The sequence below is a fragment of the Leptidea sinapis genome, chromosome 45, assembly GCF_905404315.1.
Source record: "Leptidea sinapis chromosome 45, ilLepSina1.1, whole genome shotgun sequence".
NCBI classification, from domain to species: Eukaryota; Metazoa; Arthropoda; class Insecta; order Lepidoptera; family Pieridae; genus Leptidea; species Leptidea sinapis.
This window is the reverse complement of record NC_066309.1, coordinates 3,203,947-3,221,922: the sequence shown is the minus strand read 5'-3', so window position 1 is coordinate 3,221,922 and position 17,976 is coordinate 3,203,947. Positions and strand designations below refer to the sequence as shown.

Below are 17,976 nucleotides of genomic sequence, written 5' to 3'. Positions count from 1 at the left end.
TGTGTAATGTGTAGATATTACAGACAATAATGAATATTAATAATGTCCATCAGGGCTCGGACAACTCAAGCAATTATAATATTATTATTACAACGATCGGCGTATAGGACGGCCGTTGCCCTGAGCGGCTAGATCCTTTATATGTATAGCTGTAGAGATCCATACTTCCGTATATCATTCGAAATATTAAATTAACTACATAACTTTGCAAAAAATAATTATGTTCCTCTTCAGCAATTTAAAAATGTTGGCAATTTAAACAACAATACGACAATCTTAGGTATAGTTAATTCGTTAGCCTAGTTCCTAGAGAATCATTGAGAGCAAAATTTAAAGAAATTAACATCTTGACTTGCTCAATATATTCTTGATAATATAATGTTTGTACATACATCACATAAGTGAAGTTGCTAGAAACTGTCATGACCATAATGGTAACACCAAGTACAGACATAAACTTATAATGCCTACTATTTGGCTAAGTCGAGTTAATAAGTCTTTTATGGGGCGATGTAAGTACAACTTTTACAACAAGATTCCAGAAAATTTTCAAATCAAAAGTATTACGATATTCAAAAGAATTGGTAAAAAACGTCTGAAACTACCCAAGGTTGTGGACAACGTTCCGGACTTTACGCGAGCTGACGATGGCCTTCGTCCAGCCGAATTACTTGGCTGACTCTTTTGGAGTACAGAATGAACCTCATAGAAATATATTTATATACCATAGAGACTGGTAATAACACAAAGTATTGTGCTGCAATGCAAGGGTCGTAGATGAATTATTATACCTACTTTAAAATACATAAGTACTTTTTTATATTTAAGGGGGAAAATGGATCACCTTATAGAAATGAAAACCCTCGTCTTGGTCGTGTGCAATACCACAAGGTCTAGAAAAGGGTTGCGTGTCTTTACCGAAAATTTTCGATACTTTTATTCAGGTTCTAAGTAATAACTCGTAACTAATCTATATAAATAATATGATAGAGGTTTTCATATGTGCGCGCATCACGGCAACACTTGGATAGATTTCAATAAAGTCTTCTTAGTTTTATGATAAAATGGCAAACGGTCTTCGGGTAAACCTGTGGGAATAGGTGTTCCACAGGGTTCTATTCTCGGTCCTTTCTTGTTTCTTATATATATTAACGATCTACCGTTTGTGGTAGATGATAGCCATGAGATTGTAATGTTTGCTGATGATATTTCACTTATTTTTAAAGTGAAGCGACGTGCGGATATTGATGACGAGGTAAGCAATGCACTCTCAAAGATAGTGCGTTGGTTTGAGACGAATAATCTGCACTTAAACAGTAAAAAAACAAAGTGTTTACGGTTCATTACACCAAATACAGCGGAGGTACAAATCAACGTACTTATAAATGACCAGAGATTGGAACTTGTGGACACTACGGTCTTCTTGGGTATCACGTTAGATAAAAAGCCTCAGTGGGGTCCACATATTACCCATCTAGCAGATAGACTCAGCTCTGCGGCATATGCAGTTAGAAAGATTAGAGAGTACACGAATGTTGCGACCGCTAGATTAGTGTACTTTAGTTATTTTCACAGCATCATGACGTACGGTATATTACTATAGGGTCATGCTGCTGACATTGATATAGTGTTTGCACTGCAAAAGAGAGCTGTTCGTGCTATATATCAGCTTGGTTATAGACAGTCTCTCAAAGAAAAATTTAAAGAAATAAATATTATGACTGTTCATTGTCAGTACATTTATGAGAATTTAATATACGTTCACAAAAATCGTCACCTTTTTGCTCTTAATAGTGATTTTCATTATTATAACACTAGAAATAAGGGATTGCTTGTAACTAATTCTAGTAGGCTTCATAAGATACATAATAGCTTTAAAGGTAAATGTATACACTTCTACAATAAAGTCCCAGCCACTGTTCAGGCATTATCTATAAATAAATTTAAATGTTTTATAAAAAAATGGCTCTGTCGTAAATCCTATTACTCCACTGCTGAATATCTAAATGATCGGACAGCCTGGGACTAGATTGTGATTATTTTATAGCGATAGAAATGACTGTACAATATTGTATATATTTATTGAAAAGAGCGCAAAAAAAATGCTGGGAGAGTTTCTTGCGCCGCTTCTTCTCTCTCAGAGCGCCATTTGTTTCCGAAGCGGTAGTAGTATCTAGTAGTATAAGAAATGACATCATCAAGAATTCTAAAGGAATCAATTTTGAGAAAATAAATGCCTTTTATGCCTTTTTATAGACACTTGGCCCTTATTTAAAAATAATAAAAATTATTACGATATCTTCATTTAATATAAAGTTTTTAGAAGTTACTATTTTTATAAGCTCCACTTGCTCAGTCATGTGTGTGCGGACGAAGTCGCGGGTATTAGCTAACCAAATATAATTTTGATTACGAAACCACGACAAATAACTAATGCCCCCAATGTAGAGCCAAATATGATCGTTTATCGCAAAACGATTAGGTACCTACTGATACGATAATACGTCAACCTATAATATGTTCCATGACGCATTCATATACATAATATTTTGTTTTGGTTGCGGTCGCCAACTGACCACAACTGTGACGCAACACACAACACTAGCTTTTCACTAATTCGATGATTCCAGAATAATCATTATATCTTTAAAATCATATAGCTGCTCTGTGTGTGAGTTTGTGCCTGCAGTAGCTACAAACATTAAAATCCATTATGTCTTTTAAAATTTCAACAGTGAATTGTTGACAGTTGGTAGGTAGGTACTACCTGGGGTTATGTAAACTTAAATAGAAACCGATTGTAGATATTGATTTCGTTACTAGTAGGTACTGTAGTATTAGTAATGTACCTTTGTAGAATTCACTATAAAGGTTTGTTTTATTACTACAGCCATTTTTTTTTATCACTTTAGCCGGAAGACATCTACTGCAGAACAAGGGCTTCCCCCAAAGATCGCAACACATTATTACAGAAAAGGAACAAGCAAATAGGTCACCTTATCATCTGCACATAAAACGGTAATGTTATCTGGGACTCAAAACGCACGGTAATGCGACTTCGATCACCTTACATTGCACTCGTCACCCTGAGAAATTTTAAATACAACCCTAATTATATTATATATAAAATAATGAATATAATATGTATTATTATTCATAGCTCAATTCAGAGCTATATAATAGCACTCTGGTTTACGCATTTTGTAATAGTGTATCGAATATAATATTAGTTCGAATAGTTTATTTTCCAGCATACAAAAGGGGGTGTTTCAAATCGAATGGTGTTATAAATAATTAATAAAACACGAATGGATACCTACATCACTGTTACAGAATACCTACTGCCCGGGCACATGCCTCCCCGACTAATATAAGACTTGTAGTTGTAAGGACAGAGTCGTAGGATGAAGAATGACGCGGCTTGATGTCATACATAATTTATACGTCTAGATTGTCTCTTGCCGTTAGACAACTGATAAAAAGAGACCAGGTTTAATACTTTAGTGTGTGTGACAAGCTACGTCGAATTACGAATTGCTCAAAATAGACTTTAGTTCTAATCTCAATTTTTTTCGACTTATTTCACAGCTGTCATAGTCTATCTGGCGAATCGCCTGATAGATAGGTGCCTGTATATTGTTTGAAACATGACATCTGTTTGAAGTGATTATAACAGGCAAAACCAATTTCACATTACATTCTGAATATTTTTTATAGTTGGTGCCATATTTAGAGTGGGGGTTGGGAGATGTGCACCTTTATTTAAAGTGAACGTGTTGTGTGTTTGTTCCCCATGAACTCGTAAACTGATGATCCGATTGGTATGAAACATTTATTGTAAGCAGCGTGCTCGTTTTTATTAAAAGCGGAGGTTACCATCTACCAGAAAATAAAAACAATAATTGATATTAAATGTATATATTTGTAATAATTAGTTATCGTGCATCGCACGTTTTCTTAAAATTTCATATTAATACTTACATCGTCACTTAATAAAATGGCAATAATATAAGTAATACAAAAGTACTTACTACATTATCAGACATATAGATACATAATCATATTTTTTTTTAAACACATAAATATTTTATATGCATGTGGCGATATATTATACCTAACAGTAATATCGACAATATTGAAACATAAGTACTATGAAATGCTGAAAAAGGTTACCGTTTTATTACATATTTGTAAATTCGGTGTTTACATACAATTAAATAATTATTCTATATATAAAGCTGAAATTTAATGCATTCTTATTGTTACAATAAATTAATTACGAAATAAATACTACTATACAATTCATTACGTGTTGTTTTTAATCAATAGGGATTTATGATGAATATACTGCTAAGTTCATTCAGCAGTCAGTGTTGCAACCTGGAAAAATATAAATAAGTTTTTTTAATGTCACAATTAGGGTATTCAACTTTAGAAAAATACGGATCTTAATATTCCAAGAAATTAAATTTAAACAAATTTTTACCATATTTTGTGATAATTAGGTACCTACAATAATAAATACAATATTAAATATTATGAATAATATCGTGGAAAACAGTTTCACTTTTTGTTTTATCTGATCACGTCATTTAAAACGTACCTGTTTAGTTCATAGAGTGTTTACGTAGAGTATAATATGATGTTGAGAATTCTATAAAGTGTTTGGATATTATCTGTTCCATAACATGACATTCTACGCAGTAGGTACGCACTATTTAAATATGAGGACATTTTGTCGAAAAAAATGTGATGCGAAATATGTTATAATATGGATCAGTCAATTAAAGACTTTGAATAAAGAATCCATTCAAGGTTTATGAGAAATTCCTATCACACAATAAAACACAGTGGTGTAGTATATGGGACTACGCGCACTTATTCAGCTCTTTCAGCTTTTGTCCATAGAAAACAACAATTTTGTATGGAGACTTGTACGTGTCGATTCAGCTTTCCGCGTCGATTATGCTTTCGCGGCAAACCAGCATAAAATGAGGATAAATGTGTTTTTATTATGCGAATGCATATAGAGAGCGTTCGCCGTGTTCCGCCGCGTACAGCGCTGTTCGCCGTCGATTGCGGCGGAATAGCTCTTTACAGGGATGGTTCGCGACTCCTTGTCGACAAGTTGCGACCTGTATTGTTCCTGCATTGATTTGACGTGATTATGCACGCAAAGATTAAAGAGTGCAGACGTGATTTAAAGTTCCGTACGCGGCTGATAGAAGCAGAGCTGTATAAGTGTGACCAAAATCGTTCAGCGAAACGCGAATGGAGCTGAATAAGTGCGCGTAGTCCCTATGGCTGAGTTCCATAGAGCCTACTTAGACTTTGCTCAGACTTTAGTTACGTAAAACTTAGCTGAGTGATAAATCGCGAAATTGACTTTTGCATTGGGCTGTCTTAGATTAAGCTCAGCATAATTTTAGCTGTGAAATGACTATAAATACCAAATCAAAGTCTACGCTTAGCTCACATTCAGCTGAGTTTTACGTAAGTAAAGTAAGATCCATACATCTACAGCGGCTTGTAAGGTAATAATTAATAAGCCTTAAATTATTAGTAAAAAAAAGAAAATACATAAACACGTTTGTTGACGTGGGGGTGAGATTTGACAATGACGGTAAGAATGAAAAAGGTCATAAGTCCATGCTATTATCAGATTTAATTTAGCCCGTTTCTAATAAATTTATTTTTGATTAATACATATAATAATAGGTTTTATAATTTATTCAGACAAAAAACTAAACCTAATTAATACATTAAAATACAATACACTTATTTAAACACTTAATTGTGTTTGTCTGTGTGCCTCTGGGCAAAGGCTTCCCTGTTCGTCTCCACTCTTATTTATTTGCAGTTAGTCTAGTCCAGGTTCTTCCAGCCACTTTTTAACTATTTCATCTTCCCATCTCCTAATTTGCCTAATCTGTTTCTCTTGCATGGTACCATGTAGTGATAGTTTTGCCCCATTTATCAGATCCTCTCATCAGGTGTCCAGCCCATTTCCATTTTAGACTCTTTATAGCATAAGCAACATCGGCTACTCTTGTTTTGTCTCTCAAATTTTTATTACTTATCTTGTCTATTCTCTTTTTGTTGATCAAGCTCATTTCCATGGCTCGCTGGCTTATCTTCAACCTATTGAATTGTGCTGCGGTGAGTGCCCAACTTTGGCAGCTGTAGGTTAGAATTGGCAATATACATGTGTTAAACAATTTATTATTATTAAGTATGTTTGTCTGTCCGTTTTTTAGGATAGCTTTTAAGGGACCAGATCCATTTACATGCATTTCCAATTCTCCTATCAATTACCTTATTAAATGAATCTTGAAGATATTATTTGACCTAAATATACGTATTCTGTTATAAACTCTATGATGTTGTCGTTTAAATATTTTAAGTCCATAATAGCTTTTCCGTTAGTCATAATTTTCATCTTTTGCATTTATGACAGTCACTCATGCTCTCTTGATTTTTAATGCTACCAAGATTTTTGTGTTGTCTAACGAGTCGAATGCTTTCCTAGTAGTTCACAAATCAGCAGTAGTAAGTAATGTTATATTCTTTACATTTTTCTAGAAACTGTGACATTCATAATGTTAACGAGGAACAAACATAAACTTGTTATGCCTACTACTAGTTTGGTTCGAGTTAGTAAGTCTTTTGTTGGGCGATGTATATGCTTCTACAATATGATCCCAGAAAATGTACAAAACAAACGTGTTATGAAATTTAAAAGAATTGTTAAAAAACGTTTGTATGGGAAAGGTTACTATAGCATACACGATTTTCTTAATGACACCACGGACTGGGAATGAAGCGAACACCCTGAGGCTCTTTAATTATAAATGTTTATTGTACGATATCACATTGTAATTCATATTTTATATTATAAAAAATAAAAGCCCGCTTAGTTTCTTCCGCCCATTCTTCTTAGGTTTGAGGCAGTCTCTTTTGGGTGGTAGTTTTTGGCGTTCAATAAGTGATTTTAAATCCTACTTTGAACAAAAATATTTGAATTTGAATTTGTGGTACAGTACGTAATTGCCATAGTCTGGCCACCCATTCGTTTGATTTCACTTATGCCTATACCAATACTCCATTGTATATTTTCCAATGTCACTGTAAATTCCAACAGCCTTTCTTCTGTTATTAGTGTGCGTGTGTTGAGAGTGGCAATAAAGATGTTTGAACTTTTTCTTCTTGTCGTTTGTTGTTTATTTTCAGGGGGGTTTTGGTGTACTTCCCCATGGGGACCAACCGGTTTGGGGAATTGACATTCCTTAAATTCATTTAATTTTCATTAGACATAAATACTTCTTGAAAGAATACATTCGTCTTGTATATAATCTTTTACCACCAGACCACGGGGTAAAATTTTGGGCCTTTATAATATCAAAAAGAATGGAGCACAAATATTCTAAACACCGCTCGGCGCGTTGTTATTAATAGTCATGATCTTGGGGTAAAATCGCCCTTTATAAAATGGCATTATGGAGATTTCGAGTCACATTTAAACGAATAATGAAATAAACGCGTACCCAGATCAGTAGGTTCTGATGGCGGGAGGGACGCTGGAGCACTCGGCATGGTCCAGGGTCTCATCAATGACGGGGCGGTACGTCAGTTTGGTTGCGCCGGTCTCAGGGTCAGTCTCAGCCATGGTGTGCTTCCGCCAGTGTTGCTCGATCGGCAGCTTTGTCTGTAATAATAATTATATACTCTCAAAAGGGTTCTCAAGAGATTGAGATTCTCAGCGAGCTTATTCTTTTTTTTTTCAATTTCGTTGCAATCAATTTTATAATACAAAAACCTGAGGGCAGTCGCTCTATTCCCGATCTGTGGTATAATCACTTATAGTAGTAACCTTTACCACTGTTTTTGAATTTCGTAACACATTTGTTTTGAACATTTACTGGGAAAATGTTGTAAAAGCATATACATTGCCTCTCAATATTCTTAACCTATAGTAGGCAGAAGAAAGCATTTTTCTATGAGCTAGTATTTTTGGTCACGTGAAATAATAATAGGTTGGGGGAAAATTTTCTTAGTATTTTATAAGAAAACTCAGACATTCTTTTTCAAGTTTAATTACAGTAGATAACCTATATGCGCCATTTGTTTGATGACTCTTTGCCGTGTGATTTTGTAGTGACATGATTATGTTGCTATAGAAATGAAATGTTAAAGAAACTAGGTCTGAGAAACTGAGAAAAATCCGACAAGCTGTTTTGACAGTCGTCTCTTAATGTTTTTGCCCTTAGAACCTATGGCTGGGACTGAGAAAAACTACTATATGTTTCAAGGTCGCTAAGAGGTAAAACGACTGTAACCAAAGCCCCAATAGAAGCCAACGTGTGTGAGGGAGATATTCATCCGTCTGTCAGCGTAATAGGCTATCAGCCTGGTCGACCTTCAGATCAGTTGAAAGGTTTGTTGTTTTAACGCGGCCATTTTAGTTACGATGCCAATAAACTTTTCAAATGATTTGAGCGCGAAGTATTAAATAGGTAGTTCTATAGTTTGGTTATATTCTTAACAGAACTTGTTTTTGCCCTAAGAAACTGTGACTGCGACAGAGGGAAACCCGAAAATTAGTTTTAAAAAATTTGAAGACAGCGAAACAGGTGGCAATCTGTAGGTGCAACGTCAGAGCTGCATGGCGGATGCATTAGCCAATCTCTCTTAATTCTTGCTGAGTTGCTAAAGTTATGTCCTTGTACCTTGTCTCTTGATCAATTCTGTCCGCTTTCAGGCAAATTCTTGTTTTAATCTTATCATTATTTGGCAGTAGAGATCCAAATCGGTGGTTCTGCGCCCCGATAAAAGCTCATAATGAACAATTCCCTTCTAATCGCGTCTTACACAAAGCATCACATTATTGTGATATAAGCCACGTTTTGCCACAGTCTGTGAAGCCTGACCGACTTTTTTTGGACGTTCTTGTCGTACGTGATCAAATTTACATAACAAGTTATCAATCTCTCCAAAAATGATGAGTTTCATATAAGGTCTCAATAATGAATCGGTCCATTATATTTATTTCAGTGAGATCGGGTGGCACCCAAATATCAAGCCTTTACGTCTACCTCTGTTTTTTAAAATGGGTCAAAACTGTTTTGTAGTTAATTACCATTTCTTCAATAATATTATATGCTGCTCAAATTATTTTTTAAGGAAAAACAAATGAAATATAGCCCGAAACAAAAATGTAACAAATTTGTTTCTTTTTTTAAATGCAGGTTTTTTGACTGTCATCAAAACCAGCTAGATTTTGCCAAATAGTATATTTTACCAAATCGAATTTTTGCTTTTTTCTCCGACCTATTATGTAGTTTTCAACAAAATTGCAAAACTTAAAAAAGGTATCGTTTTTACAAAATAATATTTTGATATTTCGTTTAGTTTTAATGGTGTATCTAAAAGTCGTATAATTTACGAAGTCTAGCCAAAAAAGTTGTTTTTTTCCAATTAACATAATACCTGTCCCTCAAGAGGCTTCGAGTAGTCATACTCGTCCCTCCTTGTCTTGAAATCCTCCCTGGCGTGGGCACCCCTGGTTTCCTCCCTAGCTAGCGCACTCTCCACTATCTGCACCGCGTTAATCATCAGGTTCTGCAGTTCCAGAGTCTCCACCAGATCCGAGTTCCAGATCAAAGAACGATCGGCCACTGCCACATCCTTCAGCTGTCCGTAAATCTCTTTCATCTGGCAACTAGCTGTTATAAATTCATTTGATATAGATAAACCTTATCAACAAATAACAATTTAATAAATAACACAATGCAAGTTAGAGTATTATTATTATTATATGTAAAATTTCAAACGTCTAAATTGAAACATTCCATAAGAAAATAATTATATAATTTTTGAACATTACTGAAGAAATTTTCTGATATTATTATATTTCTTCTGTAATGAGTAGTCTACGATATCTGGGCTATTTATTTTATTAACCGTAATTAGTCACATACATTTGTTTATATCATCATCATCAGTCGGAAGATTCCGGTACGTGGTCGCCATTCGAGGAATTTTCTGTCCCGCCGGCCTATGTCCGTCGAACTATGTGCCCTGCCCACGGCCACTTCAGTTTCGCAATCATTTGGCGTATGTTGATGACTTTGGTTACGTGTCAGACGTCAGTCATATTATCTTTTGAACACGAAATATTGGAGTTGGATCTTTAATTCATCAAGAATCGGCTTTGAGTTTAAGTTAAAAAAGTTAAGCCCTGTTACTTTAAATATTTATAAAGTTCTCAACATTTTGTCTACTTACATCGGGAAGGTTTCTAAAAAAAATAAACATACAAGATAAAGATAAGAAATAACTATCTTTACGATTTTAAGATAACGAGAATAATTAATGAAGTACAGTTGTACTTACGAAAGCTTGGAACATACCTTCTTCGAGCATACTCTTCTGCCTGAAGACAGCAGCGTTTCTCTGCATAGACTTTTGCATGCGCAGGCGCAGAGCGGCGGTGGGGATGGTGCCCTTTGCGTATCTGACACTGTCCAAGTTTGCGATGCTTGCTTGGCCCGTGCTCTGGAAGGTGCGAAAATGATATAGAGCTCCAAGTAACGACAACATAACTAAAATTTTGTATTAAAAATCACGGGAGTTTGATTTACGTAGCTAAAAACGCTTGGCTGCACACTACAAGAATAACAAAAAACACTTTGTTGAATATGTCATGGGTTTTAATGATATGCAAATATTTTTCTGAGAAATAATTCCGTCGGATCCAAAGATCATTTCTATCTTCATCTATATGTGAGATTCGGAAATTCTTTAATTCTGTGTTCTGTCTGAAGGGGCTGTAGCGATGGAGAAAGTTAGCTCGCGACAGAGATGAAGATGAGATAACTTTCTTTTTGTTCAATATTAATAAAGTAATACCAATTATAATATATATAATTATAACGGTGTATAAATCACTCTGGTAATTTTAATCTGACTGATTGCGCTCCTTACTTCTTTCTTCGGGCTGACTCTACATTCGAGCGCAATATTTTAGCCTAAAGAAGAATATTTCGTATCTCCGCTTTTTGGTAAAATTTCCCTTAATGCCTCGCCAAGCACACCGAGCGATTGCTAGTTCTCCGGTCATATGGAAGGCTAGGGTTCGAAACTAGGGAGAATCAGTAAAGCGAAACACTAAGAAAGCCTGCCCACATTCTAGTGCTATACAAGGCGCAGGTCATGTAGTATCGTTCTCATCTCTGGTCTGATGATTTGACCTCATACAACGCAAAGCCGCTAAGATCATCGGGGATTTACCAGCTGCGAACGGCTACGTTGACATAGCTTCGTTGTGTGTTCCACCTTATTAATCACGAGGAGTATTTCGTAAATCTTGCTAGATCCCTGCGGCCCACTTCCACCATCGCACGCCACAAATCAAGTTATTAAAGATATCATCATATGAATGTGTAGCGTTTCTCTATAGTGCAGATTTCATGGAGCTTTCTACGTGTTTCCAAGACGATATGGATAACTTTAAAAAAAGCGGAAAGAACCACTTAAAAAGCGGGCAATGCTTCTGTAATTGTAATTAATACATTTCTACTTTTATAAATATTCGCGATAACTACAGGATACTACAATTACGGCAAAATAGAAACGTAAAAACCTTGCACTTTGAATTCGACTCATTTTAAAATCATGGAATACTATCGTCGTCTAGTACGATAGGCATGCAAAGTGAACAGCAATGCGAAAAATACAAGAGGTAATGATAACATAATATTATCATAATTAGTGAGTTAATCAATATTGATTTAATTGAAATCACAGGTAATTTTAATAGAAGCAACAAGGACACAAAATCGAATATCATAATCTTAATTTATATAGTTATGACCGAGAATATTATTTCACCGCGGAAAGTCAAAGTATTAGACAAAATAAAGTTAATTACTTTATTAGTTTATATATGAATTAATACAAAATTGAGGGTGGAAAGAAAAGTGATACTAATGCTATCGTTCCTAATTTTTTAAAAGATTAATTAACTATATTTAAAAGTTAAATAATACTCGGACAAAGTAAAGTATGACCCACCCTATTCCAATGGCAACGTTTCTCATAAGGAAAGTTCCTTGACAGGCAGAGAAAACAGATTGACTTTTATTAGTGACAACGATCTTTAGCCAGTATGTCGGAGTCCTGTGTTCATTACACGCTAGTCCAAACTCAACCTTAATAATAAGCGAAGCAAACTAAACCTAAACCATAATAAGATTCACTTTCATTAAAATACTTTTATGATAACAGTCTCTGGTGGAAGTATGGCGGAATCCTGTGTTCATTACACATTAAACAAAATTGAAACATTAAGAGAACCCAAATAACTTTTATTAAAATACATTTATGAGTTTATATTGCTATAGGTACATATTATCTTAAGATCTAGCAAAGCTTGTAAAATCGAGTGATTTTTAAGCGGCCGCGGCGTTCAAATGCTAAGACGAATCTAGAACATAGTTGGTCGAACGTCTTACTTCTTGGAGCGGTGATTGCTGGTCTCCGGGGCGGCTGTTCTCGGCGACGGTGAGGGCGCAGGCGCGGCCGAATACCACAATATCGAGCAGGGAGTTGGCGCCCAGCCGGTTAGCTCCGTGTACACTGGCGCACGACGTCTCTCCAGCCGCCAGGAGACCAGGCACGATACGGTCTACGCCGTCCACGTGGGTCAGTACCTGCGAGCGATCAAAGATTGTACAAGATCACACCATTAGAAACTTTTGGACAGCCAAGCAGAACTACAAACCCTTAAATATAAGTTAATCAATTCTAGCAGTAATTGCAGCAGAATAAAACATATAATTTACTATTTTCGTTTTATTTTCTTCCTTTTACATGTTTTCTCCTTATTTTCTGTTTTTCACAAAAACACCAATTTTTAATTACGTAGATCGAGCCCTTTTCTACATTATGTCAACTGTCATCTGTGACACTTAACTTTTTAATTCCATAGACTACGCTTACTAATTTTCATTCTCTATGTTTTGGAGATAAACATTGGTACCTCAACATAGCCTATTAAATGAATGCCACTCAGCTTTAAATGAGATCGCAGGTAACAACAACACCTTAACACTTCAGTGAATTAAGGGTCACAGAGGGGTCAGGGGCAATGAGGTGGTAGGGCAGAACAAACTACCGCTGTTCTCCTGGAGTGCAGAGAATGTGGCAAACTATGAGGCGAAGCACCTGGGCCCACCAGACGCTATTTGGGAAGTCTTCAGCAACATTAAGAAGTAGGGTGACTTCCTGAAGGAGTTTGGCTGGCTGGTGTAGCCTCTACCACCCTTCCACGCAAAATAGGGGCATATGACTTCAAGTTGAAGAAATCGCTCGTGGAAGAAGAAAAAGAAGGTAGAAAAAGAAGAAGAAATAGAAGTGGAGTATGAAATCTATCATTATGCCCATTAGGATAAGAAAATCAATCTACACACAAATGAACAAATACAGGTTAATACCTTATTATACACGACGAATAAATAATTTTAAGGATTTGTTTTCTTCCGCCAAAGAGGTATAGCTTCTTGCGTGCATACTTAAGTATACACACACTTTTTTTTATTAGGAACTTCGTTCCTATCCGGTATCCCATGCGTGGACCAGCCGTCAATTCGCTCGCAATATTTTGGGGAAAGGAATGTCTCGCCGCCGTAAGCGTTTATGCTCCTTACCTCGCCCCTGTAGTTGGTAGGCGTGCCGCCCATGTTGTAGTGCACGGTTGGCAGCACTGGGATAGGTTCCTTGGTGACGTCGACCCCGGCGAAGATCATGGCGGTCTCTGAGATGCCGGGCAGGCGCTGCTTCAGTTGCTCTTGCGGCAGATGGTGCAGTTGAAGGTGCACGTGGTCCTTCTCGGGACCACACCCGCGACCTGATATCGGAATAATATATTGTAATATGTCAGCGAGGCAGCGTTTTAATGATGGCCCCGCCAGAAACAATACCCGATAGATGACGTTATTTATAAGGCGTCAATATTGTTTCCTTCACGGAACGGCGATTGAGTGAGATCTATGTTCGATGTGTCATATCGTTTGACAGTGACCCTTAGTTTCAGACGTCTAAAACGAATGTTCGTAACTGATGACAGAACTATTCAACAAGTTGGAGTGATGAGTGAGTCCTGTTGAGATCTTCGGCGGCACAGAATACATTATATAATATAGGTATAGAGTTGTCAGTCAATTTCAAGGCGAAAGTGACATCGCGTTACTTTCCTCGGTTATACCTACACATACGTATAACTTAAGTACCTGTATTATGATTGTTTTAATAATTGTAATATTAATTTTACATAGTAATTCCGCCATAAATTTAATGGCAGAATTACTAAAATGTGGATATTAGGAACTAAAGTTACAATAAAAAACATATTATTTCCTTGTTCTTTTATTGTAATACTGAATAGCGAATGTTTGCATTAATTATATCCTCCTCATCGTGCGTCGAAATTGCTCCTCGAAGTATGTTATTGCTGGACTGCACCAATTACATAAAAATATCATAGTAGATATAGTAAATATTATCTTGTCAGTCAATTCAGAACTATGCTCTTTGCATTTTAAGGAAATAAACGGAAACAACTCAACACGCAACGAACACCAAACAACAAAAATAATTAATATGCAAAGCGATGGCGGCAAATAAATTAATAAACAACATTGGCGATTGGCGGCTACCTACTGTGTAGGCGGGCGAAGCGGGTCTGTGTATCAATCAGTGCCCTCTATAGACAAGTTGACAAATTAATTTTAATGTGATGGTATTGTATGAGTCAAGAAATGTTTTAAGTGCAAACGGCCGGCGGGATCGCAAGCTGAACTCACTGCGCTTTTTATCCGTTTCCATCCGTACCTATTGGGTGCTATTATTGAGCGTAATTATTGAAAATAAGTATACCTTTGTTGAACAAGCCGAGTTGACTCTTATTTATTTCTTGAAAATAAATAAAAATAAAGAAATAAAGTATGCATCGCAGTGAAGAGGGCGACGGGGATCGTTAAATTGAACGCACATGGCGACAAATATAACTATAATATTGCCATACCATTAAAAAAAAGATCTTGGCCCATCTTGCCTGTACTATGGCTACAGACGATAAATTTAATACGGTGTACATAGGTAAACATACATAAATACATATAACCTTTCAAGCCTCGGAAATAAACATCATATTATAAATGTTTGCTACTAGGTGTTTGTTAACATGTTTACAAAACTAGGTGTTTATTCTTTCTTATCTTCACCTAGTAAGGAGTGACTGCTCTGACGTGTAATAAATTATTTGGGGAATTATGCTGGTGTTTTTTATACTCTGCCACAGTATTGTTATCATACGGTTTTCTAAAGCTAATAAATACATGATCGGATTTGGTACGGCCGAACCATCAAACGCGGTCTGGTAGTGGACCATATTCGATTGTATATTGCAATGTCAATCGCCCGAAAGTATTATTATTACCGTCCGAACGGTACCGAGTACGACGGTAGACATTGATGCGAGGCGCACCTGCCAACCGGACCGTCCGATAGTCCGGCCGTACCAAATCCGACCATGTGTATAGGTTATAACTCGGCCCTGTACTTGGAATTAATACCTAAGGTCCTACCTAGAGTATTTTAATTACATCTACTAACTTGAATTTCTTACTAGTTTCGTGATTGTAAATATTTTATTTTTACTAAAAAATAATATTATATGTAAATGAAGTAGGCTTTATTAATAAGACAAGCTTTATTCCAGAGACAAATACTCTACTTTACAGACTTGCGACTTACAGAAAGTCGATCGTGATTCAAAACACCTTTCAACCGATTCGGTCGTTCCGTCCCGCAACGCTAACTCGTAAGATTAGATTGATAGAAGTACTATAGAGAGAAGTAAAGTCCATTTAAACTAGTCGATCGACTAGTCGATAAAAGAAATTGAACGGAATATCATCACATGAGTAACTTCACTAAATCAGTCGTATATTGTATCATTTTGAAAAGCATAATTAAGCAAAAAGTAATATAATCGTTTTAGCTGACTACTACTAAAACTCCAAGTGCATAATACATAAATTTCATACAAGGAGAAATTAAGAATATAAATCACCTTCATTAACTATTTAAATAGATAAATTACCGGAGAGATAACTTGTATAGACGCGGTGAGCTCGGCTATGTGACGCTTGTTTGGGTAGTCGGCTCTAGTGGTAAAATTAACCGGAGTGTTTTTTACGCAATTATTATTATATTATAAATGTAATTACATAAAAATAGTTCGTGTAGTGAACATCGACTTAACGAAATTCACTTCTGTTGTGTGGTCTTCAGTACACACCGTTGTTTTTTAAATCGTTTAAAATAAATTAATTCCTTGAGAATATTAATATTATTACAAAAAAACGGTCAAGTACAAGTGGCACTTGTACAAGAAGTTGTTATGTTAAAGTTTAAACAGTTTCATTCCGCGTCAGCCATTTTGTAATTCACCATCTTTATCAACTCTGTCAAATGTCAGCTCTCTGACACCTACAACATAATCCTAAATCCTAAAAAAATCCTTAGTTTAACTTACTATAGGTAGACAAATCTATCCTTTTACGCTTACTTACATTTCAATAACCAATAGACATAAAGCATTGGACTATAACTATATTGGACATAACTATGGACAGATAAGATCTTGTCATTAAACGATGACAGCAATGTATCCGTAACTAGAGATACGTTATTGAAAATGGCCGTAGATCAACTCGCTTACAGACAGACGGTCAGCGGAGTATTATTAATAGGGTTCCTGTTGGCTACCCTTTGGGTACGACATCCTTATAATTAATAAGTATTTTATCTTAATAATTATTAATTGTAATATCTATACACAGTGCAGTAAATGTATCTATCACGTGATAATGTTGTGCTGGTGGGGAGGTTAATAGGTTATCTAATTTGGTGAAAGGTAATATTGTCATTAGATACCGTCTCGTTAGACGGGTCACTCTGTTATTAATACTGGTGTGTTCTAATTGTAATGATAAGCCCACCATTAATTACATGCAATAAATACTAACAAAATAATATTTATATTTCACTGTTTAATTGTACTGTTATGAACTCAAACTCACTCAAACTCATAATATAAAAATACTAGAATATATAACTTGAACATAGTTATCGATTTTCATGCCACCTAGAACTAACTTCACGATGTAGAATTCAGGTGTCGGTGTGCGCGCGCATCGTATAAATTCACTCTCATAATTTTTCTCTATTGCGCCATAAGAAGTATAACTTCAAAAATTATTTGGGTTCCATTCATGTCAACGTTCTGTATCTCATAAACCGCAATACCTAGAAACTACCGCGTCCTAGTAACTAGAATCAACTACTAAGTAATACCGCGACAGAAACCCTTCCATACAATTAATAAATGGTTTAATATACATTATTTTTATCTATAATAAATAAAATTTCGTTGTTTTTATTATAAGATGTTGGTATCTAGATAAGCAAATAATAATATAATGCACATTTCATAATTTAAACACATCCAAAAAATATACGGGAAAGGCATTGACAGACACAAAATGACTAAAATAATAAAATAAGCCCTGATCTGAGCCAGCCACCACAGAGCACTATGAAGACACTACGTTTCAGAGAGATTAAACAGAGCAGTTGAAAACTGACACATGTCAATGTCAGTATGTTGCCGGGCCCGCGAGTGGTGACATTAGGCTAAAAATAAAAGACGGATATCAATCGATACATGTTTTCAGTTATACGTACTATTGATATTTTTTATTCTAATTTTAATTACAGTTATAAAATGTAATATTTTGAATGTAAGTATTATAAAGCGCATTTAATTTCTTTATGTTTTATTTTTTCAACACTAAAATCGATTTATCTCACAAAAACTATCTTTCCCAAATATCTCCGAATTGACTTTGAGAA

At 35.6% G+C, this 17,976-nt stretch overlaps 2 protein-coding genes across 11 annotated transcripts in view; one reads left to right on the top strand and one right to left on the bottom strand.

Annotated features, from left to right (window-relative positions):
• Positions 1-17,976, top strand: part of LOC126977458 (protein smoothened) — a 599,797-nt gene that overhangs the window by 512,063 nt on the left and 69,758 nt on the right. The window lies entirely within an intron of this gene.
• The window catches only part of LOC126977467 (succinate dehydrogenase [ubiquinone] flavoprotein subunit, mitochondrial), a 43,597-nt gene continuing 29,523 nt past the window's right edge, over positions 3,903-17,976 (bottom strand). For 7 of the 10 annotated variants that reach the window (XM_050826295.1, XM_050826294.1, XM_050826292.1 and 4 more), the window contains 6 exons: positions 13,707-13,906; positions 12,513-12,710; positions 10,410-10,554; positions 9,487-9,722; positions 7,545-7,705; positions 3,903-4,380 (listed from right to left, as the gene is read on the bottom strand). In XM_050826295.1, coding sequence (XP_050682252.1) covers positions 7,550-7,705; positions 9,487-9,722; positions 10,410-10,554; positions 12,513-12,710; positions 13,707-13,906 — 935 coding nt within the window. In that variant the 3' untranslated portion in view covers positions 3,903-4,380; positions 7,545-7,549. The remainder of the gene's footprint in view (positions 4,381-7,544; positions 7,706-9,486; positions 9,723-10,409; positions 10,555-12,512; positions 12,711-13,706; positions 13,907-17,976) is intronic. The other 3 variants (XM_050826288.1, XM_050826287.1, XM_050826286.1) reach the window with 3 other exon arrangements.